Source organism: Phyllobates terribilis, unplaced genomic scaffold (assembly GCF_046119375.1).
Source record: "Phyllobates terribilis strain yellow unplaced genomic scaffold, ASM4611937v1 Scaffold_13__5_contigs__length_258822181, whole genome shotgun sequence".
In the NCBI taxonomy this organism is placed as follows: Eukaryota; Metazoa; Chordata; class Amphibia; order Anura; family Dendrobatidae; genus Phyllobates; species Phyllobates terribilis.
In genome coordinates, this window is record NW_027362773.1 from 129,490,496 (window position 1) to 129,515,813 (window position 25,318).

Consider the following 25,318-nt stretch of genomic DNA (forward strand, 5'->3'; position numbering starts at 1 on the left):
ATACAGGGTTAATCTGCAGGTAAATAGGGTTACAATGCTGTGTGGCTCCATTCCTGGAAGAGCAGATAAAATGAACTTTTATCCTCCCAGGAGCAGCTAACTTTATCATAGGGTCATTCTTAATGAGCGGCCGCTGTAATCACTCCCTGGGACTTCGACAGCCCTAACTGCAACGTGTTTTTACAGAATGGGCTAGTAATTAATGTCCCTGGGAGTGACTACCGCTGCTCACAATATAGTGAGCGGGGACAGTAGCCACTTCGAGCACGCCTGACAGAAAGCCGGTGGCTGCAGGGAGGATATAAATTAATTTCCTCCCAGTATCTGCACTTCTCTGTAAGGCTGTCAGGCAGCATTTTTTAATACTATGTACCTGCAGATTAACTCTAAATCTACAGGTAAACAGAATTTTTACACATGACTGGTTCCCTTTAATAAGCGTCTTGCTGTTCTATAACTAAATCTCTTTTGTTGGGGAAAGGTATTCACTGTTTCCCAATCATAATCAATTTTTCTGAGAGAACTGCGCCTTTAGATTATGTATTTTTGCATAAACTCAGTAAGTTGATATTTTTTTTGTCTATTAAATACCATAAGTAATAGAAAGGTATGCAGTGTCGTTATGCATTTCATATAAGCTTTGCCTTTGAATTTATGCCTTCTCTTTTCAGAATCGAAAAGTTCCAACTTCTCAGAGCCGCATTGCCAGATCGTTGGGTATATGCAGCCCCCCGCGGGGGTCTTCGATACCTCGCATGCAGAGGGCACCAGAACACACACTAGGCTCTATGAGACAGGACATTGGTGCTGCCTCCCTCTCGGTGTTTGGTAACCCAAACGACTTTGATCCATTTGACAGGTAAATCCTTTACTCTCTGCTTACTAGAATAAGGCTCTGTTAACATTAGAAAGCAAACTTCTGAGGTCTGTTTTTCAGAGATTACTTTCTCTGCGGAGAGCAAAAAAATTAATGTTCGTGGGTCAGATTATCTGAAAATAGAGACAATCATTCGCCACACTAAAAAAGCCCAGAGGACTTCAGTTTTTATTTTTATCTCACTTATCGACTTGTGAAGCTGATCTGATTATATTTTTTAGTTATCAGCGGAGTTATATGATTCTCTTCCTGGTATAATGTTAAAGAGGACTTGTTGGTTTGGAGAAAAAAATGACCGTAGATGAAATTCTAAGACTTTTCTCATATACATGTCATCAGCAAATCAGTTGGTTTCCTTCAGTATTAGGCCACGTTCAGTATTTGGTCAGTATTTTACATCAGTATTTGTAAACCAAAACCAGGAGTGGGTGATAAATACAGAAGTGGTGACGTGTTTCTATTATACTTTTCCTCTGATTGTTCCTCTACTGGTTTTGACTTAAAAATAATGATGTAAAATACTGACTCAATACTGGACTTGTGAACGTGGCCTTAAAGCGATGCAGGTTTTACCAGAGTACGTGCAGAATCTGGGGAGATTCTTTTCTGGGAGATGCAACACTGATATATTGCTTCACAAACACGGTGAATTGATTCCCCAGCGAGCGTCGTCAAACACACGTCAGGCAAAAATGTTCCTCCTTTTTAGGCTTCTGGTTAAACGTTGCTACATATTAAATATTGTTATATATCAGTCATGTAATGATATTCTCTCGATATTCATCAGCGCAACCCACAAAGAGGACCTAGCTGCTTCTCAAAGGTTAATCTGCAGGAAAATGTAGCTGTTTCTAAAGAGTTAATGTCTAAAAATAAGAACACTGCTGCCTGAAAAGGGTTAATTTGTCTTTTATTTCATACTGTATAGAGGGAGCAGCAGCCCAACCACACAGAGTAGGTTTCGCTGCTTCTACCCTGCTGCTCTGTAAAATACAGGATATAGAGATGATTGAATCTGCAGAGATTTGAATTCAGCAAAAGGCTTGAATTTTTCTGGGAAATTAGATTTGCATCAAACTTATTAGACCCCCAGCGCATAATAAACATGGATGTAAAAAATATTGATTCTCACCACTTCCCCATCCCGCAACTCCTGCAGCCCGCCTTCCGGTCATTAGCGCCTTTTTGTTTCATTTTCCTTTTGTTGTACGCATCTTCTCTGGCCTCACTTCTGGCTTGACTAGACGTCTGACATCTCTGCACTGTGCCATTGTAGCACATGTCGTGATGTCACAACAAGCACCGTGACAGCATGGCATGTAGGGATGTTAGAGGCCTAGCTGACCTGGAAGCTGCGGCCCAGAGTGAAGCAGGCCGAAGAAGATGCGCGAAATTGGGGGTGGAGGAGGGAGGTGAAAAGGAGAGGCCAATGACAAGGTGGCAAAACCGATGAGCGGTAAGGCAAGAATTGCCTGTCCTCTACAGTTCAGTGTAAAGGTCGGACGGCTATTTGGTTGAGCGAATTCCAAAAAATATTTATTCTGGAGGAAAAGAGGAGGATTCCAATGCACTTTAATAAATTCTCTCATCGCTAAGCGTAATCAATCTTGTATGGCTTCTTACTAGTGTTGAGCGAGCACTAAAATGCTCGGGTGCTCGAAGCTCGGGCCGAGCTCGCCGTGATACTCGGGTGCTCGACCCGAGCAACGAGCCCAATGTTAGTCTATGGGAGACTCGAGCATTTTTGCGGTGGCATCCCCGGCAGTCTTGTAAAAGCCTAACAAGTGCCCAAAACGATAGTGACAGTGCTCAAATGACATGGGGACAGCATGGGGATCGCCCCAGGAAGCATTTCTGACCCCCAGGTCACTGCTGTCAACAACGTGGTCAGAGGTATTAAGCCACTTTTACGGGTTCACAATAAAACGTTCAAAAACGAAAGTGAAACTTTTTTCCTGTGAAATATGTTAAGGAACATCCTTTCCAGGGTAAAGACTTGTGTATAAGTTAAAATAAATGACCAAAAACAAAAATACTCCTCCACACCTTCGGCTATGTTCACAAGTAGCATTTTTTATGCGTTTTTGCACTTTTGTATTGCTTTCAACTATGACAAATGCATTCACCGGGAAATGTCATTTTAACATTTTACAACCTTATCTGGCCATGTGCTGTGTGACACATGCATAATGTGCTGAAAAGACATGGGAACAGCATGGGGAAGACCCCTGGAAGCATGTCGGACTCCCAGGTCACTGTCTAAAAGTGTGCCCATCATAAGTGATCCTTGCCGCATCAGAAGATGCAGACTTGCAACTATCCCCATGCAAGTTCTAGTCCCAGGGCAGTGTTCAATTGTACCTCCCCCATTCCTTGCAATGCAAGCGCAAGTATGCAGCCTGCCACCCACCCACCCCCAGGCTGCAATACTATACTGCTTGCTTGCTTGAACTTGAAATTGGGCCTTTTAGGCATGTGGAGGCGGAATCTGGCCACCACGTCATGGCTGTGTTGGCGGCCTGGAATCCATACTCAGTCCCCAGCTGCCCGGCGGCCGGGTGTCCATACTCTGTCCCCAGCCGCCCCGCGGCCGGGTGTCCACACACGGTCCCCAGCCGCCCCTATTTCTCCTTGGAACATCCCCCCACACACTTTTCTTAGCCCGGCCTGCTTTAGGCAGCATTAGACGAGCCCACCAGAGAACCAGACTCCTCCGGTGGGCCCTGACTTCTCCATCGGTGGAGTTGAGAGTGCCAAGGTGAGGAGCATGATGATGATGATGACAGAAGTTAGCATCTGCTATGTTTTCTTTTAATGCAAGTGTAAGTGTGCAGCCTGCCACCCACCCACCCCCAGACTGCAATTCCATACTGCTAGCTTGCACTTGAAATGGGGCCTTTTAGTTTGGAGGAGGCCGAAGCTGGCCACTACCTCATGGCTGCTTCGGCAGCGAGGTATCCATACTCAGTCCCCAGCTGCCCCTATTTGTCCTGGTGTGCCTTATACATAAGATTAAGCGCGTATACCAAAACATTACCTGTGCCCTCCCCAGTGCATTTAGTGGGAAGGAGAGCCTATTCCGCTGTAGTGTGTGCATGCCAAACCCCTGTTCATGGTACATGCGAAGATGCCTCCCACCTTGCACCTGTCGTTGCAGACTTGCAACTATCCCCATTCAAGTCCTTGTCCCAGGGCAGTGTTCAATTGTACCTCTCCCATTCCTTGCAATGCAAGCGCAAGTATGCAGCCTGCCACCCACCCACCCCCAGGCTGCAATACCATACTGCTTGCTTGCTTGCACTTTAAATTGGGCCTTTTAGGCATGTGGAGGCGGAATCTGGCCACCACGCCATGGCTGTGTCGGCGGCCTGGTATCCATACTCAGTCCCCAGCCGCCTGGTGGCCAGGTGTCCCCGCTTGCTCCCCAGCCTCCAGGGGGTGGCCGGGTGTCCATACTCTGTCCCCAGCCACCCCTATTTGTCCCGGTAACCTTTCCCACACTTTTCTTAGCCTGGCCTGCTTTAGGGCAGCATTGGCCAAGCCCACCGGACTATCAGACTCCTCCGGTGGGCCTTGGCTTCTCCATCAGGGGAGTTGAGAGTGCCAAGGTGAGGAGCATGATGAGGATGATAGAAGTTAGCATCTGCTTTGTTTTGTTGTAATGCAAGCGCATGTATGTAGTAGCGGCTAGGCCTGAGGTGGTCCGCTTTTTGGCGCATATCCTACCTCCTCTGAGGATTGCTGGATGTTTTCCTGCTACTATCCCAGTTCTATGACTCCCGTTAAAACAAAGCTTCAGATGATGAATGATGGATGAGGTAGTGGCAAAGGAGAAAGAGCAGGAGGAACAGGGACCATTCACATCAATATCAGGCCAGTCAACCAGATATGTCTTGTAGGATATGTTTCTGTAACAAAAGGAGCGGTTCGGCTACACAGTTATAGGGCATACAGTGAGTGCAATGCCTACCAAAAATTTCGAGGCACTCCAATGTCCCTTGGAAATGACATGGAGGTCAGAGGGCGTTAACTAAACCTTTTTTTCCATTTATAGCAACTGGGTCTCCTGTGCACTGTTGGCCTAAGCAGTGAATGGAAGGCTTTCCAAAAATTATGAGGAACTGCAATGCCCCTTACAAGAGCCATGTGTGGCACCCCAGGGGTCTGGTCACCACAGTAATAGAGATATTACGTCGGAGAGCAAGTGGGAGGTTTCCTGGTCAGGATCCCTTAAACATGCAACATCCTCCTGCCCCAGTCCTGGGAGGGGAGAATTCTGCCCTTATAAACTGGATCTGGGGCGGGGTTGAGTGAGTCAGAGAACAGTCAGAGTCAAAGTGAGAGCAAGGGAAAGTAACAGCAAGGAGCTCTGTAGGAGCTAAAGACCAGGGGCTGGAAGCTGAGCAGAGCTCGCCCTGGCAGAAGACAATAGGAACCGAACACAGGAGTCCGAAGCTGTGAGCACTTAAATATCCAGCAGCAGAAAGCAGCCGGCAGGGGATTTCCGGTCCTCTGGCCTTAGAAGCCCGGAGGCTCAGTCACAAGCAAGGGACCAGCACCGCCATCGTGGAGCGGAGGCTAACAGAAGGCCCCAAGTCACCAGCCATACGGGTGAGCAGTACACGGTACACTCAGGGACGTGGGCTACTTCTACCCGCTTACAGCAAGGTAGCCAGGAAGAGTGCAGACAGATGGGGAGGCCTACAACTCCACCTGACCAGGCCTCTTATGCTAGCCAGTACTCCTGGGAGGGTCTACCTTATAATCATCAGTAAAGACCCTGAACTGTACTGCAAAGACTGAGTATTTCCTGCTGCGCTCGTGCACCATCACCCCCATCATCCACACTCCCTGCCCTGAGGCTATACTCCTCCCGTGGGGAGTTATCCCATTCTCTGCTGCGCACACAACACCAGCCTCAGCGGTCTGCCTCGCAGCGGTGGTACTCCCTGACCGCAATCCACGGGTGGCGCAGTCGGACAATTAACCTCAAAACCTAAGAAAGACTGCCACGGGTTTGACCAGCCTGAGCCACGGGACCGGGTCACCGCCACTTAGACTACAGACCCCAGAGACCCGGCATCGGGTATCCCACACACGTGTACACACGGCCCAGGGGGCGCGTCACATGCAGTACAGCATATTACAAACATAAGTCCCGTTATTGGGGAGTGGGTGTCCCATAGTATTTGCTTATGCCTTGCAAGCAAAAGCTGCCAAAAATAAGGACGGAGGAACTTGCAATGCTGGCACCCTGGTGGTATAGTGGTGGTGGAGGCTGAGGATAAGGAGAAGAAGATTAAACAGCCGAAAAGAGGAAGCGTATACCCATGTGTGGGTGTGAAGCGGTGCATGTGAATACACCTCCCGAAATAACACAGTGGATTTGACTTTGTTACTCTGCTGTCATTTGGTGGTGATGAGAAGTCTGGCCCAATCCAGCCCTTGTTCATTTTGATAAGGGTCAGCTTGTCAGCATTGTCAGTTGACAGGCGAGTGCGCTTATCAGTTATAATTCCCCCAGCGGCACTATAAACACGCTCCGATAACACGCTAGCGGCAGGGCAGGCCAGGACCTCCAAGGCGTACAGAGCGAGTTCATTCCAAGTGTCCAGCTTGGATACCCAATAATTAAAAGGCACAGAGGAATCACGGAGGACGCTGGTACGGTCGGCAAGGTACTCCCTCACCATCTTTTGAAACTTTCCACTCCTTGTGAGAGTACCCCGCGACTCAGGGCCTGTAAGCTGGGCGGGTGTCAGAAAACTGTCCCAGAACGTTGACAGTGTTCCCCTGCCTCTGCTGGATTGGAGTTGCATCTCTCTCGCCTGTACGCCTTGGTTGGGCAACTTACTGTGACTTCTGCCGCTTGCGTGTTCAGATGGGAATTTTTTTGAGTTCTGCAGCAAGGGCCTTCTGGTACTGCCCCATTTTTGTGGACCTCTCCACCTCAGGAATAAGAGAGTGAAAGTTCTCCTTGTAGCGGGGGTCTACAAGTGTCACCAACCAGTAATGACTGTCACCCAACATTTTGACAACGCGAGGGTCACGGTTAAGGCAGCGTAAAATAAAGTCAGCCATGCGTGCCAGACTGGTAACGGGCAAGATTTCCGTGTCCTCACCAAGATGACGACTGACCATGCTCTCCTCCTCCTCCTCTTCCTCCTCCCCCCTGTCCTCAGGCCACCCACGCTGAACCGACGGTATGACACTTGTACAGGTACTACCGTCTACAATGCATGATAGCAGCTCCTGTTCCTCCTCCTCCTCCTCCTCCTCTCCCTCATTGTCCCCCAATGCACGTTGGGATGAGATGAGGCTGGGCTGTGTGTAATCGCCCGCTACGACTTCTTGATCCATATCATCATACTCTGGCTGCAATGCCTCCTCTTTAATTCTCTGCAGAGAGCGTTGCAAAAGACAGACAAGTGGGATGCTGACACTAATGATGGCGTCATCGCCACTCACCATCTTGGTGGCCCCCTCAAAGTTTGTCAGGATGGTACATATGTCAGACATCCAGGTCCACTCCTGAGGTCTTATGTGTGGAGTCTGACCTGAATATCGACGGCCTTGTTGCAGCTGGTACTCCACAACTGCTCTCTTCTGCTCACAAATCCTTTGCAACATGTGGAGGGTAGAGTTCCAACGTGTGGGGACATCACACACCAGTCGGTGTGCCGGAAGCTGCAAACGCTGCTGCAACACAGCAAGGGCGGCGGAAGCTGTAGCCGACTTGCGAAAATGAGCTGACAGGCGGCGTACTTTCACGAGCAGATCTGGCAACTCGGGGTACGATTTAAGAAACCGCTGAACCACGAGGTTAAGCACATGAGCCAGGCATGGTACGTGTGTGATCTCACCTCGCCTCAGAGCCGCCACCAGGTTACGGCCATTGTCACACACGACCATGCCGGGATGTAGGTTCAGCGGTCTCAGCCACAGATCTGCCTGCTCTTTCACAGCTGTCCACAACTCACAAGCAGTGTGAGGTTTATCACCTAAGCTTATGAGTTTCAGCACAGCCTGTTGCCGCTTGGCGGAGGCAGTACTGCAATGATTCCAGCTTGTAACTGATGTGGTGATATCTGAGATGGAGGCTGAACATGAGGAGGAGGAGGATGCGCAGGAGCTGTACACTGTGGGGGCAACTCTGACTGACATAGGGCCCGCAATCCTCGGTGTGGGGAGGATGTGTTCCGTCCCAAGGTCCGACTGGGTCCCGGCTTCCACTATGTTTACCCATTATGCCGTCAGAGAGATGTACCGTCCCTGGCCACAAGCACTTGTCCACGTGTCCGTTGTCAGGTGGACTCTCCCAGTAACTGCGTTGTTGAGGGCACGGCAGATGCTTTGGGACACGTGCTTGTGTAGTGCGGGGATGGCACACCGGGCAAAATAGTGTCGGCTGGGGACCGAGTACCGAGGGACGGCCACCGCCATAAGATTGCGGAAGGATTCCGTCTCCACCAGCCTAAAAGGCAGCATTTCCAATGCAAGCAGTCGTGAAATGTGCGAATTTAGGACTGTGGCCTGTGGGGCGTTAGCTGCGAATTTCCGCTTTCGTTCAAAGGTCTGGGATATGGACAATTGAACGCTGCGGTGGGACGTGGACGTTGATGCTGTTTCTTGAGAAACTGCCATAACAAGTGAAGACTGAGAGGAGGGGGCATCTTTTTGCAGTATGGACAGGGGATTGCCTTGCACACACAACAGGGGGTTCTATTGCACGCACAACAGTGGAAGAAGCAGTGGTGACACCCACTGACACTGGTCGTGGACCCTGGGTTTCGCCCCACAAAGTCGGGTGCTTTGCTGCCATGTGCCTGATCATGCTGGTGGTGGTCAGGCTGGTAGTTTTGTCACCCCTGCTGATGCGGGCATGGCAGGTGGAACATATGGCCTTTTTGGGGTTATCAGCAGAGTCTTTAAAAATATTCCAGACTCTGGAAGACCTACCGCTTGTACTGGCAACGTCCCTCGTGTTGGTGTTACGGGGAACGGTTGCCTGCCTTCTGTCTGCGGCCACCACACTGTGTCTTCCTGCCTGTTGGGGTACTCTGCCTCACTCTGCATGTCCTCCTTCCACATTGGGTCAGTTACTAGATCATCCACCACCTCCTCCTCTTCCACTTGCGCACCACGATCCTCCTCCTCACTTCCTGGCAATTGTGTCTCGTCATCGTCCACCTCTTGTGACAGATTGCCAACGTCAACTTCCTGTGGCCGTGGCTGTTCAAATATTTGGGCATCGCAACATGGGATCTCCTCTTCCACCACTTCAAGCGTATCAGGCGAGGGGCCCAAATATGGAAATGGACCAGTGAACAGCTCTTCAGAGTGTCCAAGTGTGGGATCACTTGCTGTCTGACTACACTCGGCATGGTGGGAGGAAGGAGCATCAGGGTGAGGAGGAGTATGCGGTCGAGACTCACGGCTACTAAGAGTTGACCGTGTGGAAGACAGACCGGAGGTGGTGGTGCCCAGGTAACTGGAAGTATTATCTGCTATCCAATTAATAACCTGTTCACACTGATCAGTTCTCAATACTGGTGGTGTTCTGTGCTTCCCTAGTAATTCGATCAAGAAGTGGGAGCGAGAAGATGTGGCTGTTGGTTGTGGCACATTTTCACCTTGGCCACGGCCCCGTCCTCTGCATACACCATCACCAGAACGTCCACTTCCAAGTCCCTTGCCACGCGCCTTGCCCATTGTAAATGAAGTAAAATAGCTTACACTTGCACTATCAATGGAAAAAGGGTAATAAAGAGTAGATTAGAACCGTGGAAGAGGAAAACCACAGTTATTGTTTACTGGGGTATACCACACTTTTTTAAATAGATATATTTGCGGCTGAACAGTGAGCGACACACTCAAACTGCTTTTTTTTTTTAGATACAAATGGCCCAAAATGGATAATACAGCGATTTGAACCGTGGAAGTGCAAAACAACACTTCTGTTTCTCTAGCCTACACCAGACTATTTTCAACAGTTATATTTGTGTCAGAAAAATCAGAGACACGCTTTTTTTTGGGGGGGGGGGGGGGGACACACCAAAAGGTTAATAAGACTGGTATTTGTACAGTGTGAAGGAGGAAAAAAAAGGAGGATTTCGATGAAAAAAAAGGATTTTTCCTGGCCCCCGACACCTGGTGCTAAGTCCAGCAATTTCAGCAACAGGAGCACAGGACTGTAATGCAGCGTTTGCTGGTATAACCACTGTGTCTCCTATACAGCCTGCCTGCCTGTTATCTGGGATGGATATTAGTCCTGAAAAGGACTGTTTGTTTGTTCTGGCAGCCTTTACAGACCCTACACTAACTATTTTGCAGTTTATATCTCTCCCTAAATCAGCAGCGCTGTCCCTACACTGTCTAATCCGGAGCGACTGTGTCCAAGATGGCGGCGCCCAGTTTTAAATACTCGAGGTGACGCTGTGCGGCCAGCCAATCACTGTAATGCCCACAACCAACATGGCTGCAGCATTACAGTGACTGGCTGGCAATCCCTGCATGTTCATTGGCTCTGTAAAGAGCGCCAAACATGCAGGGCGGAGACCCGAGCTCCCGCCCGAGTAACCCGGAAATGTTCGGTGCTCGCCGAACATCCCGAGTAGCGTGATGCTCTGGCGAGTACTGAGCAGTGTCGAGCATGTTCGCTCAACACTACTTCTTACATGACAAATGAAGTTATTTAACAGCACAGATCTTCCCTGTGTTTCAATGCTGGACAGTCACAGATCTCTCCCCCCACAGTAGTTTCTCACAACTTAGCAACAGGAAGTCTCACAGAGCTGTAAAATTGGTGAGACAACGGAGAGCCCAGACTTCAGTCTCTCTCTCCCCTAGATGGTCAGAGCTTTCATCACTAAATTAGTTTGGAAATGTTCAGAAATGTTTATATTTGGTTGTCTTTTATTTTGAGGTTTCCCATGAAGTGATAGGTCTTCTGTAATGCTTTGTGTACAAAGAGTTTTTTTTTAGGAGTTTTTGGCACAGAAACTGAACAGAAACTTTCCAGATCAAAAACCTCAGCAAAAAGACTGTGTTCACATAGCCTCAGTCGTAAAGCTAAGTAGGAAGATCCCGGCACTCACGTGTATACGATCAATTCACTAACCACCAACCACTAACAAGGACTACGGAGTGCCGACTATTTCTTTTATATCTATATCAGTCGTAAAGCTTGCTGTACACAGTAGATGAATTTTGACCAAAATGACTAATTATCATTTAAGAATTTTATTTCACCCTACAGCCCACTCTTTGATTACATTATAACTATATTGTAACACCATCAGTAGGAAACTGTATTAAACAACAAGCTGCATTTTTCTGTTTTTCTATAGTAACGACGGCCCAGTCAGTAACCCCTCATCTCCGCTGACCGCTAAGCGAAGGATCCTTTCTCGTTCTGCATTGAGGTCGCATCAACCTGTTGCAAGGCCCATCTCCGTTGGACTGTCACGGTATGAGAAAATTAATTTTTTAGTGGAATTTTATACCGGTGATGTCAGGGATTATGCACACTCACAATCCCGATTACTCACTACGTAGCTATCAGCAAGCGAGCAGTGAGCGTATGGCGTACACACCTCCGGATTCCTTCGCATGGAATATGTGTATATGCCCCGTACGATCATTGCCAGCTTCACGACAGCCCAATTAAGATTATTCACTGCCACCACCAATCAGATTTAAATATTCAAATACAAGACAGGCCTGACTGGACGCCTGCTTTCTGGTAGCATATATGGCTTCGGGGGAGGAACGATTACAAAACAGAAGAAACAGAACTATTACAATTTTATATTTAATCTAACAGGAAGGCAGTGTTTATGAAAAATAAACAAAAGATTTTACATAGGGGGACAATACCATACATGTACAGTTGCACAAAATAAAATGGATTAATAGAAAAAACTTACTAGACAGATCGGAGAGACTATTCAGTTTAGCTGGAAGGGAGGCGCTCCAATGGACCATTATCGAACGGGACCCTTGCTTACAAAATATGCATCTCCCGGCATGTGTATAAATCCTGGCTCAGCTCGTTCTTTTATCCCGAAGGGTTGACCCTGCCCACACACTCCCCTGTGATGACCTCACGTGGGCTGGTCTCTGCCCTTCATGGTTTTATTAAATCTCTAACTTCTGTGATTACTTCACGCTGGTTGATCGCAGAGGTTAGCAAGTGATGCCATATTTTTTATTGCGAATTTACCTTTCTTTAGAGACCAGACATGACCTCACTGCTGTCCGTTATTTTTGTACTTTTGTGTTTATAGCTCACCAGCAGGGCATACAGATACGGAAAAATAGCTAACCCTGACACTAAAAATGTGTCCCATCGCAATCGGAATTATAGAACTTCCGATGTTCCATATTTTATGCCTGCAAGACTGCAGATTCCACACGTGCAAATGGAAACGTCCTGGCTATTGTGCGGGGTGATGTAGATTTCCTTTGAGTCTTAACTAGTGTTGAGCCGAGTATGTTCTGTCCGAGTATGCTCAGACCGAGCTCCGAGTATTTACAGCTACTCGGTGATATGGTTGAATCGCTCCCGTGTGCATGATTTGCAACTGTTTGACAGTTTTATTACATGTGAGGAATGTGTAAGAAATAGACATTCCTCACATGTAATAAAACTGTCAAACAGTCGCAAATCATGCACACGGGAGTGATTCAACCTTATCACCGAGCAGCTATAAATACTCAGCTATAAATACTCGGAGCTCGGCCCGAGCATACTCTGCGAAAGGGTTAATAGAACATACTCGCTCAACGCTAGTCTTAACGAGCGGTTTCCTATTTAGCTCGGTGTCTACTCATCACAGGTCTCTTCTAATAGGGGCTACATTCGTATGGTAATTAGCCTGGATAATTGAGCTTGCCACCTCTTGTGTGTATAGACCCAGCTGTTTAGATTGCGAGCTCTTGCTCCTTTAACAAATGGTAGATAGAGGAGGGGGGAAGAGTGAGAGGGATTTCAGAAGGAGAGATTTGGAATATTTTTTAATATTTCCTGACAGGCGAGTCCAGAAGTATTTGGTCAGTGTTGAACTTAAAGTGATTCTGTCAGCAGGTTTTTGCTATGTAAACTGAAGACCGCATGCTGTAGGGGTTAAAACACAGATTTCAATGATGCCTCTCTTATGGAGCTCAGTGGTTTTGTTTGCTTGCAGTGATTGTTTTAGCACCAGGAGCTTCTGACACACCCCCTCCTGTGATAGCCACCTCACTGTCTATGGACATTGTATATATAGAGCCTGGTGTGGGCAGGGTTAGCTTCCTCAGCTCTGCTGTATTGCTAAACCTAAAAACTGTGTCAGAACGGCTGCACACAGTAATATAAGTGATACATCGTTGGATTCAGCTTCTCTTTGCCTACATCGGGCTGCTGTCAGATGAGGTAGCAAAAACCTGCTGACAGATTCCCTTTTAATGCAATTTCACTTCTGTGCATCAAAGCAATGAATTTAAAACAAAGTCATCAAGATGTGAGTGAAGGGCAGATTTTCAGCTCTTAATTCATAAGGCTTTACAAAAATATTGTTTAACTGCTTAGGAATTACGGACATTTTCTAGTGTCCCTCTGTTTCCGCACAATAAAAAGTAATTGACCTCCTGTAGGTTGGTGCTTACCAAATACTATTCATCATTGCCATTGTGCCTGTTTTTTTCTCTAGCTTCATTATTCTGGATGCGCCTTTTTTAAGTCTATTTTGTATCTTCCCACGTGTTTTTTTTTTTTCCTATATTTTTATCTATTTTTTGTTTTCTGCTTTGTGGGCAGAATTTAGCGATTTGCATATATTTTTAGCTGATTCATTAGAATCTGAGAATTTGCCGCACTTTCACTCCAGTTTCCCCACTGGTGTAGTTCCTCAGAACGCCAAAATTTTGGGGAACTTTTGACTTTTAACAACATGTGCCGTACAAGTACGGCACATGGCGTATCTCTCTCTTTGGCACGGCTCCGGCGATGAGGCCGCACCTTTCCGGGGACATGCCAGCTGATCTGATCAGTTGTCAGGTGCCCCTAACAGCTGTGGGAGGAATCGCGATCCACCTACGGCTGTTAACATGTTAAATGCCGCTGTTCATCTCTGACAGCGGCATTTAACATGGCCGCTGCGGAAGTATATCACTAGTCCCGTCCATCGGAGCCCGTGTCACATGACTGTGGGTCGCTGATGAATTGGCATGACAACCCGGGGTCTGCAGGAGACCCCTGCGTTTGTCATTGCCAGGAGGCCATGAGCACCGCCCAGCGGTCAGCGCTCATAGCATGAGCATTTCTGTTGCACACAGGCGATCTGATCATCGCTTTTGTGTAACACAGGCAATCAGATATCATAGCTTCTAGTCTCCCATGGAGACTATTGAAGCTTGTGTAAAATAAATAAAAAAAATTGTAAAAAATATAAAAGTTGAAATCACCCCCCCCCCCTTTTGCCCCATTCAAAATAAAACAATAAAAAAATTCAAACATACACATATTTGGTATCGCCTTGTTCAGAATCACCCGATCGATCAATATAAAAAAAGAATTAATCTGATCGGTAAACTGCATAACAAGAAGAAAAATCAAAATGCCAGAATTGCGTATTTTTGGTCGCAATAAAATGCAATAACAGGCGATGAAAAACAACACATCTGCTCCATAATGGTATCAATAAAAACGTCAGCTCACCTCGCAAAAAATAAGCCCTCACCCGGCCCCAGATCCCGAAAAATTAAGACTCTACGTGTCTGGGGAAAATGATGACTTTTTTTTTTGTTAACAAACTTTGGATTTTTTTGTGTGCACCAATTAAATGAAAAATAACCTGTACATGTTTGGTGTCTACGAACTCATAATGACCTGGAAAATCATAATGGCAGGTCAGTTTTACCATATAGTGAAAATGGTAAAAAAAAAAAAAAAAAAAAAAAAAAGCAACTGTGGAATTGAACAACTTTTTTTAAGATTTCACCGAATTGGAATATTTTCCTTGTTTTCCAGTACATGATATAGTAAAACCAATGGTGCTGTTCAAAAGTACAACTCGTCCCGCAAAAAGTAATCCCTCACATGGCCATATTGACAGAAAAATAAAAAGGTTATGGCTCTGGGAAGAAGGAGCGCAAAAACGGAAAATGGCCCGGGGTGAAGGAGTTAAGATGCGATTGTAAAAACTGAAGCATAAATCAAAAATGTCTGTAATTCCTATACAGTTTAATAATTTGGTAACACTCCTTGGATTAATGCTAATGATCTACACATATGTCACATCTAGATAGGTCTATTTCAAGTCAAGTGAATGATGTACTGAGGCTGAATTATGGAGATTGTGTCGCTTTCCACGTATTTCTGGACCCAACTGTATCCCGTGCTTTATGATGGGAAACGTATATGACTTTGCATTTTTATTCAGGGGCACAGCATCTCCTTTATCTGCTGGTTCGGCGTCCGTCGCAGATCCTGTGCCAGATCTCCTGGGAAGTATCCTGTCTGGGCAGAGCATGCTCATGATGAAGAGTTCTGAAATTAGGATCAGCCGAGATGGATCTTTAACAGCAAAGAATCCTGGTGAGACATTTATGCTGTTACTTGGTTTCTCCTTGGTTTATATTATGTATCTTTTTATTATATTGTTGGACTTAGTTTTAGCTCTTGAAGGGATTGGCCACTACTGAACAAGCCCTTTTTATTTGCTAAATTGACTCACATAATATAAAATATAAAAACATATCCTCGCCTCCAAGACCAGTATCGCTCCTCTGATGTCTACTGTGTCTTCCGGTGGTCACTTGATGTGATATGTCACATAACCGCTGCAGCCAATAATCACTTAACCACCGGGAGACACAACGCCGACATCGTAAGAGCGGTGATAGTCCAGGAATTGAATATACTTTATCATTTTATGAGGGGTAGTTTAGCAGCGAAGGAGGGGTTGTCCAATAGTGGAAACCCTTTTAACTGGACATGAAGACAAGCTTGCTCCATACCTGTCAGGTGATGGCTACGATAAATCGGCCACTGATTGGTTGCAGGCCTACGTGACATAATGTCACGCAAGCCCCGGGAGATCTAGGATCTACACTGGAGGCGAGTAGGGGCTGTTTTATTTTCCATTGGGGAATATAGTAATTGAGAAGGGGTTGTCTAAATAGTGAACATCCCCTTTAATGTTTGCTACTAAAACATTTCTCACTAACCCACAGGGTAAGGCCCCCTTCATACCTCAATGTCTCCAGTACGTGTGATGAAACTTTTCAAACGTACTAGAGACACATACACCTGCATACCCATTATAATCTATGGAGCTGTACACATGTCCGTATATTCACACAGACCGTGTGACCCACACGTAGACATGTCCGTTCTTTTCCGGCAGCACAGATGTCAATAGATCCCGCACATGTGCACACTGTTGTCCTAAGGTGTGCCGCCCCTGTGACACGTACCTGAATATAATGCAGAATAGAAATTACTGATGTTTAGGTGTTAAATATGTGCAAAGCTAGATATAGATATGGGTAGATGGATATCCATGAGATATATAATTAGTGCTTTGTCGTGTATAGTAATAAATAAATGAATGAAAAAAAGAAAAACGATGTGGGGTCCCCCTTATTTTTGATAACCAGCAAAGATAAAGCAGATGGCTGTGGGCAGATATTATCATGCTGGAAAGGTCCTTGGTTATCAGGAAGAGCCGGGCAAATTACACAAATTGGCGCATCTAATGGATGTGCCAATTCTGGAGCGACTGCGGGCTGATATTTTTAGGCTGGGAAGGGCCCAATATCTGTGATAATATCAGCCCCCAGCTGTCTGCTTTACCTTTGCTGGTTATCAAAAATAGAGGGTACCTTTTTAGGTTGTTTTTTATTTATTAGCTAATTAAAAGTACAGTAAACTACACACGCACGACACTAATTATATATCTGAGTCTATTCTGCATTCTATTCCAGTACGTGTCATATGGATGGTGCGCACGGATAGCACTGATACTGTTTTTTTCCAGTACCAGAAATATCAGGACTTGTGAAGAGGTCCTCATTGTTAGAATGATGGCCAACATTAGATTTGAAACTTAGTGTTGTGACTGATGGCAGACAGTTTATAAACTCTGCAATGGCTGTGTCTGTCAGAAATGCCTGAATCCACTAGATAGGAATTTGGGAATGGGTGAAGAGATGTGGTAACTCTTATGTGGAAGGACTATTCATGCAATTAAAGGGGTTGTCCATGCATAAAATATTGATTACTTGTACTTAGGATAGTTCACTAGTATCAGGTCGGTGGGGGTCTACCCCACCGATCAGCTGTTACATGATCCAACAGCGATGACTGTTCAGTGTGCAGCGGTCCCTTTTAAGAACTGCAGATCAGATCTTATTCTTTTTAATAAGAGCTGATCTTGAGTATCCGACAGCGGCCGCTACACGTAAGACAGAGCTGAGCCATTCAGCGTCTGCCGGAGCTAATAACATCTGGTGGGTAGAGGTGTCGGACCCCACCAATGTTATATTGATGACCTATCCTAAGAATACTTTATGCCCCAACAACCCATTTAAGTCCATAATTTGTGACTATGTATATTCAGGCATACTATAGAGTTGTACTGATAAATCCTTGATTGTACGCTAACTTTTCATGAATTATTTCTAGGTGAAATTCCTTCACAGGACTCAAAATCTAGAGAAGAAGTAACGCCGCGTGACTTCATGGAACCAAGCCCATCTCACTCAGGGTCCCCAACATTCTCCTCCTCAATAAATACATGGAAACCTGTTGTACAGCCACCACATCTCAGTTTTCCATCGTCTGAACTATACTCCCTGTCCCCTTCATCATCACCTCCTCCAACATCATCCTCTTCTAGAGACATGGATAGATTATCTGTGCCCGACTCGTCAATGCCTGGGATTTCTCCTTTCAGGTTAAAAAATGCTTTTACTCCACGGGTTGTCCAAGTGCAGACCTCTGCTGGACGTTTTGCCTCTAAAGGAGCCGAGCCGCATCGTTTCAATGGAAGTCTTTACAAGCCAGAGTGGCCCAGCCTAAATGATCCAATCCCTCCAAAACCACCAGAGGTCAAGCATCCGAGCAAGCCACCGGCAAAAAGACTTGACATTTCTGAATTTCCTCGAATACCAAAGATCAAAAAGGAGGCAGACACCAGTCCTAATGATGAAAGTAGTAGACGATTGGACTCTGCCAACCAAGGGCCAAGTGTGAACCAACTGACTGGGCGAGGCGAGAGTAAGCAGGTAGGCAGGTTTGCTACAGCAGAAAATACAGAAAAAAATACTCCCCACGAATCTCAAGCACCTTCAAGGCACTCTGGTGGGATATCGTCTGGTCATACACCCTCAAACAGCAGCAAAGCGCCCCTTTGTTCTAACTCATCAAGGAATGTGGGTTCCTCGGATTCAGAAAGAGGAGGACTTAGAATAACAATCAGCGGTAGTTCTAGTAATTCATGTAGGCAGTTCAGTCCAAGTGCAAAACACCCCTTCCGCACATCAGAAGGAAAAGCTCAACAAAAGTCCACCCCTCAATATCCTTCAACTATCAAAACAGAAAAAACTGTTAAAAACGAAATTTACGATCCTTTTGAGCCAACGGGTTCAGATTCAGGGTCTGAGAATAACAGTCCTGAAAGGCCTGTTTCTCCACCTTTACCCTCCACGTCCACAGAAAACCCTATCCCAGCTCAATCCAGCGGTGTGAAAGTGGGAGCATTTCGGAGCTTTAAGTTCACCACCCACTCCAGTAGAGTGGGTGTATCTAAACTTGGGCCTGACTTTTCTGGGCTGTCGCCTAACAGCAGAGAGTCACCAGAAATTAAAAGTCCTGAAAATGTAAGCCCGGTATCACCCCCTCCCCTTAATGTGGATAAGGAAATCAAAAAGGAAATTAAGGAGGAAATGACTGAACATACTTCTTTTAGAATACCCTGCCCATTGTCTGGGCTAAAGATTACTTCTGATCTCAAGGGGGGTGGTACGCGCGGCTTCCACTTTGACGTAGCAGGTCAGCCTAAAATTTCTATTAAATCCGATCCAGACATACTTCCAAACAGGACTTTTCATCTGAGTACTGCAAGTAATAGAGTGGTTTGGGAGGCAGAGAACTCCTCAGAGCCCTGCTCGTTATCTGTTAGTCACAGCATAGAACCACAGAAAAGGAAAATCGTTATTAAAGAGGAACCAAAGTCACGATCAAGATCTAGAACAAGGTCACAAGAGCGAGAATCGAGGTCCCGAGAACGAGAATCGAGATCCGCTTCATTGACTACAGATGATAGGGAAAGAAAATCCAAATCAAAGTCCCACAAGATAAAGAGATCACGTAGTGACAGGTCGAGCTCTGGAAGCTGTGAACGTTCTAAGAAGAAGCGTCAAAAAGATAGGAAGAAAGAAAAGAAAAAGAAGAACTCTGAGTCCAGAGAGAGAAAAAGGTCCAGATCTAGCAGTCGAAGTAGCTCGTCCCACAGGGCATATAACAGTAAGAAGAAAAAGAAAAAAAAGCGTGATTCAAGAAGTGGATCTGTAGGCCGACCCATTAGTCCCGAAAAAGAAAAAAAGCGGAAACATAAAAGTGACAAGAATTATTCCTACAAAGAAGGCAGTTCTAAAGTGAAAGAGAAAAAGAAGCCTAAGGAAGACCGGGGAAAGCAAAAATCAAGGTCTCAACCCATGACCAAGGCTTTCAAATCTCACAAGTCAAAGGACAGATCTCCTCCCGCGTTTAGAGATCAAGAAGTAACTAGACATATTGTCTTGTCCCCTAATGACAACGAAACTACTATAACATGTACTGTTAGCTTCAAATCTGAGTCTCCCACAACTGTTCAAGAGTCAAAAAAGTCTGTGCTTCTTATACCCGAAGAAGAAGTACAAGAAAGACAAACATTCCAGTACTTAGAAGATGATAAGGTTTCCTCTGAAAAGGAAATAGATGAGGAACTATCTGACAGTGATGAGGAAGTTAAGATGGAAACAGAAAGCCCACCCTGGTCTCCCTCTCTTTTGGATTCTTTGGTTCCTGAACACAAGAATGAAGACGTCCAAGAACCTCCTTCTCCGAAGGAATCTTCTCCTTTAATTAATGTACTTGCTTCGTCTGCGGTCAGTCCTCAAGCTTCATCTTTGTCTACTGGCACAGAGCCTGATAGTCCAAAGCTTCCTAGTCCACAGCCATCTTCTCCTGGGGATCCTACAAAGTCTACTGCTGTTCTCACCGTCAAGAAAGAAGAGGATGATCTTCAGTGGTCGCCATCCCATTTAGATGACTTCCTGTTTAATGATCTCTCTGATGATGTGTGCTCAGTGGGTGCTGACAGCCCAGATGATGTAGATCTTGAAGAAGCGATACTGATGAAGAGGGAAGGCGATGTTAAGGTAAATAGCGTTACCAGAGAAAATTATCTTATGGTTATTCACCTTTTGAACAATTTTACTTCCAATGACTGATTTCTAATTACCAGTCGCCAATATTACAAATTGTGCCAGTTGTCCATAGCAGGGCTGTGGAGTCGGTAAGCCAAACCTCCGACGACTCAATTTCCATGACACTGACTCCACGACTCCGACTCCCTCACACATGGCTCATGTTTAAGTTTAAGTGATAAATTTAATGTAGTAAAATGGTACTATTAGGCTTTTAATCATTATTATGATACAATAATCAAGCCATTTAGATAGAGCATAAAATATATTTATGAGCTAAGAGGAAAAACAAACTAAAACATCAAGCATACAGAGACAACCTATACTGGACTATTGATTTATGCACAGTTTATTTAAAGTTTAGATATGCTTTAAGAAGTACTTGCCTTAATCCTGCTTTCCTGTTCACTCCAGCAGTTCTGAGATGAGTGCAGGCATGTCTTCCCTGTGTGTTTGTTTTTTTTTCCCCTTATCTGTAGAGGAGGAGCTTCACTACTTATCATGTACATAAACTGTAGCACAGATTCATCTCAGCTAAAAGTCTAGACCCTTAGATCAGGAATAGGACAGACATTTATAGGACATTTCTTAACTTTCCCAAACTTTTATGAAATAATATTCCCCACAAACTGCATGGAACTACTGTACCCAATTTATTATATATTTTAGGAGTCGGTCCATTTTATACCGTTGTCCACTCCACCAAAATGGACACAGACTCCACAGTCCTGGTTTTGGCCCCCAGTTCTCTAGATCAGTGGTGGTCTCCGCTACCCAGACAGAGCAGGGCATGCAGACCCTACACTGTGCACCTTGCTTAAGAAACCAACCACCTCTGATAGACTAAAGCAGTGGCCGGTAACCCAGGCAACGAGCAGTACACAATGGAATTAAAATTCCTGTCAATTCTTGAGAGAAGAGATGCTTTTTAATAAGGGGGAAATTGCAAAGTTGCTTGATTTTACAAGCATTTTCCAATCCTACCCATTCTTGATGATGAGGAAACCTTTTTTAAGTGTCCGATGTTTTGTCTATTATTGGCCATCTCATCTGAAATCTTACTTTTTATATATTCTAGGAGCCTAATGAAATTAACTTCTCTGTAAAGTCAGTCATACCTTTTCTAAAAGATGTTAAAAAGTCAAGTGATGTGGGAGCAGGAAACCATATTGATGAAAAGACTACAACAAATAAGAACTCCAAATTGGAAGTTAGCAAGTCCGATGGCCTTAAGGAAGCCGCCCCTTCTTCTATCCCGAAAGCCAAGCCCCAGATTAAGAGAGTGACTTGGAACCTTCATAAAGATCCTCCTAAGAACGTCGCCGCAGAGGAGTCTGTGTGTAAGTACCCGAACACCGGCATGTGGGGTTTTATTCTGTTCATAGCACTTTGAAAAACTCGTATCCTTCTTACATATTGGACCCCAATCATGGATCAATGTGGAACCCGGTCCAAGCCTAACAAGGGGAACTCATTACCAATCTAGATATATTATTTGATTTCAGTGAGACAACCATTATCAATTATATTTGGTTAGGTTTTTATCAGTCTTTACCACTGAAAATGATTTTACTCTGTCGCCTCATTGGGGGACACAGGACCTTGGGTGTTATGCTGCTGTCCACTAGGAGGCGACACTATGCTTATCTGAAAAAGATTAAGCGTGGCTCCTCCTCTGCAGTATACACCCCCTGACGGCATCAGCCTACTCCAGTTTTTGCTTAGTGTCGCAAGGAGGCACACCTCAGACCTTCACTCGTCCCTCGCTTCAGCACAGGATTACAGATGAAGAAAAGAGGGTCTCTTAAGAGACCCCCGGCATGGCTCCTTCCTCTGCCCTCTACTACGGGGTGCACAGTTGAAGTTGAGATGGCGTAGCCACCATGCTGCTCCTTCTCCGGCCCCTCGGGTCAGGCTCGAAGTTGAGAACCCCCCTCCTTCCCCAATTCCCTCGGTCTTGGTCCGAAGTTGAGGCGAGGACTAAGCCCCCTGACAGGTGACAGCGGCACCCTCCCTAATCCCCCCCCTGGGGGTATTAGGTTGAGACACCATCAGGTAGGGCCTGGACGGCAGCATCTGCAGCTCTCACCAGACCGCACACCGCAGCCGAGGACCAGCAGCAATACAGGAGCCCCAGTCTTTCTGTGGGACCCTGTAGGAGCCGGGGGGAGTGCAGGCAGCCATGGCACACACAGGCCCTGCACCTGCGGCAGCTTTTCATCTTAAGCGCCTAAGGGGGACTCTTTTCAGAGACCCCCTTCCACTTATGTCCCCACCGCCATTCTGCCTTTCAATCCGGGGGGGTCCGGTTTTAATCCGAGCCCCCCCCCCCGGACTACCGCGCTGGTCTGGAGCCCTTTTGGGCACAGAAAATAAATTTACACCGCGGCTTCGGCCTAGCCGCCGCCTATTTTCCGCCCCCCCCCCCCCCAGATGACGATTTTTACTCACTGCGGTGTCACAGGGGGCGGATCTAGGCTGCAGGGCGCGCATCTCCATAGCAACTGCCGCCCTTGCAGCGTTCCGCCCCCCTTCTCCTTCATCTCTGCAAGCAGGAGAAGAGCCACGGCGGCCATCATAAGCTGCAAGACGCATACAGGCCAGCCAAGTCTCCGGGGAGGCACAGGACCAGGCTCTTTCAGCGCTGTTCACAGGGGCACATTGGTGGGGTAAGTTCACAGTCTGAGTTACCTCAGCTGCGAATTTTATCACTCTGTATCCTCCTCTGCACAGTTAGCCCCCTTGCATAGCCACTCCAGGTGCACTATGCCAGGCTCAAAGTCTAAGAAAACCAAGCAGGACTGCTTTTACGCTTTCTGTACAGCCTGCAGTAATGCTCTTCCCAGCGGCAGCTCATATCCGCATTGCAAGGATTGTACTCAGACTACTGTGCCAGAGTCCCAAGTAGCCCCTACCAACCCTTCAGTGTCTAATGCTACGCCGGAATGGGTCACTCAAATGTCACAATCTATGACACAGTCCATAGATAACATGACCTCCAAATTGCTTCAGGCTCTGCAAAGCCATACCTCGACTATGAATGCTACCCAACAAAGGGAAAGCCGGACTCGGTCACATACTGACCCAGGCACATCCATGTCAAGGTCAGGACGCAAGCGCACCCATAGGTCACGCTCATCTGCGTCATCCCATAGCACACGGTCATCCCTGTCTAGGGAGAGATACCGTAGTCACAGGTCATCTACACAGTCCCCTACCAGGGACAGACATGATATTTCTCCGCACCAATCTCCGTCCAGAGAAATCCCTCATTCTGGGTCACCTAGGACACACCTTAGTGATACACAGGAGTCAGAAGGCGTCTGCGATTCTGACTCAGACAAGGAAACTGATGGATCCCTAACTCCAATCCCACCTAGCAATGCAGCGCTAGTTGAGGACATAATCTCGTCCATACATCGGGTGCTGGATATCTCTGATCCGATGCCGGACGCACCACAAAATAAGATTTCATTTGAAGGAGCTCTGAAACCACCTAAGGTTTTCTTGGATCATCCAGAATTTAAATCTATCCTCACAAAACAATTCTCACAGCCCCACAAGAAGCTTAACAATTGCAAGTTTCTGGAGGCCCGTTACCCCTTTCCAAAGGAAACCACCAAAGAATGGGCAGACCCACCGGCAGTGGACCCCCCAGTCTCCAGGCTGGCTGCACAGACACTTCTTTCACTGCCAGATAGCTCAACCCTTAGGGATGCAGCAGACAGGCAGGTAGAAAGTATGGCTCGCTCAATTTGCGAAACCACAGGGGCCTCCCTAGCCCCCGCGTTCGCTTCAGTCTGGGCAACCAAGGCCATACTGGCTTGGGCAAAAAATGTACAAACTGGCCTCCAAGCTTCTGCCCCTGAACTGTCGGACCAAGCAGTTCAGATAGCAGTTGTGGCAGATTACATGCTTCATGCAGCTCTGGATTCTGCAAGAGGTGCAGCGGGCGCAATATCACACGCCATCACAATTCGGCGTATCCTTTGGCTGCGTGAATGGAAAGCGGACGCAGCCTCAAAGAAGTCCCTCACGCACCTTCCTTACCTCAGCGGTCGACTTTTCGGTGAAAGCTTGGACACGATGATATCCAACGCCACAGGGGGTAAGAGTACCTCTCTTCCCCAACTGAAACACAAGTGCAATTATAACAAGCGTAACCAAGCTCGATTCCGATCATTTCGGAACTCTTCTGGCCGGTCCGTTTCACGGCCACCACAAAATAACAGCCACTTCACACGCAGGGAAGACTCGAGGCCGACACAAAGGTCGGACAAATCCTGGCAGTCAAAAGCAGGCCACTCAAAATCAAAAGGAGGAAAATCTAAGAATTTCTCCTCGTCATGAATCACGGACTCAGGAAGACACTCCACCTGTAGGAGGCCGACTTTTACTCTTTCATCAAGTCTGGCTACCTATTACAGAAGACAAGTGGGTCAGGGAACTAGTATCTTCAGGATACAAAATAGAGTTCACCTCCAACCCACCAAACAGTCTCCTTATATCTGTTCCCCCAAAATCGCCAGTAAAAGCTTGCGCCTTCCACCAAGCGGTCTCATCGCTTCTTCAAGCACGAGTCATAATACCTGTTCCCGCAGCCGAGCGCTTACAGGGGTTCTACTCCAATCTTTTCGTAGTCCCCAAGAAAGGAGGAGGGGTACGCCCCATACTAGACCTAAAACAACTCAACAAATATGTACGAGTACGTCACTTCCGTATGGAGTCCCTCCGGTCAATCATTGCATCCATGGAAAAAGGAGAATATCTCGCCTCCATAGACATACAAGATGCATACCTGCATATACCGATTGCACCTGCCCATCAGAGATTTCTCAGGTTCGCAATCGACCAGGACCACTACCAGTTCGTGGCTCTCCCGTTCGGACTCGCCACGGCTCCCAGAGTGTTTACCAAAGTCATGGCAGCCACCATGCACGTTCTACACTCCAGAGGCATAGTAGTCTTTCCATACCTGGACGATCT

General features: G+C 46.6%; 1 protein-coding gene across 4 annotated transcripts in view; it reads left to right on the forward strand.

Moving 5' to 3' along the window:
* Positions 1 to 25,318, forward strand: part of PHRF1 (PHD and ring finger domains 1) — a 58,188-nt gene that overhangs the window by 24,380 nt on the left and 8,490 nt on the right. For all 4 annotated transcript variants that reach the window (XM_073658642.1, XM_073658643.1, XM_073658641.1 and 1 more), the window contains exons 11-15: positions 672 to 859; positions 11,227 to 11,346; positions 15,301 to 15,455; positions 17,547 to 20,284; positions 21,411 to 21,672. In XM_073658642.1, the coding sequence (XP_073514743.1) occupies positions 672 to 859; positions 11,227 to 11,346; positions 15,301 to 15,455; positions 17,547 to 20,284; positions 21,411 to 21,672 (3,463 nt within the window). The remainder of the gene's footprint in view (positions 1 to 671; positions 860 to 11,226; positions 11,347 to 15,300; positions 15,456 to 17,546; positions 20,285 to 21,410; positions 21,673 to 25,318) is intronic.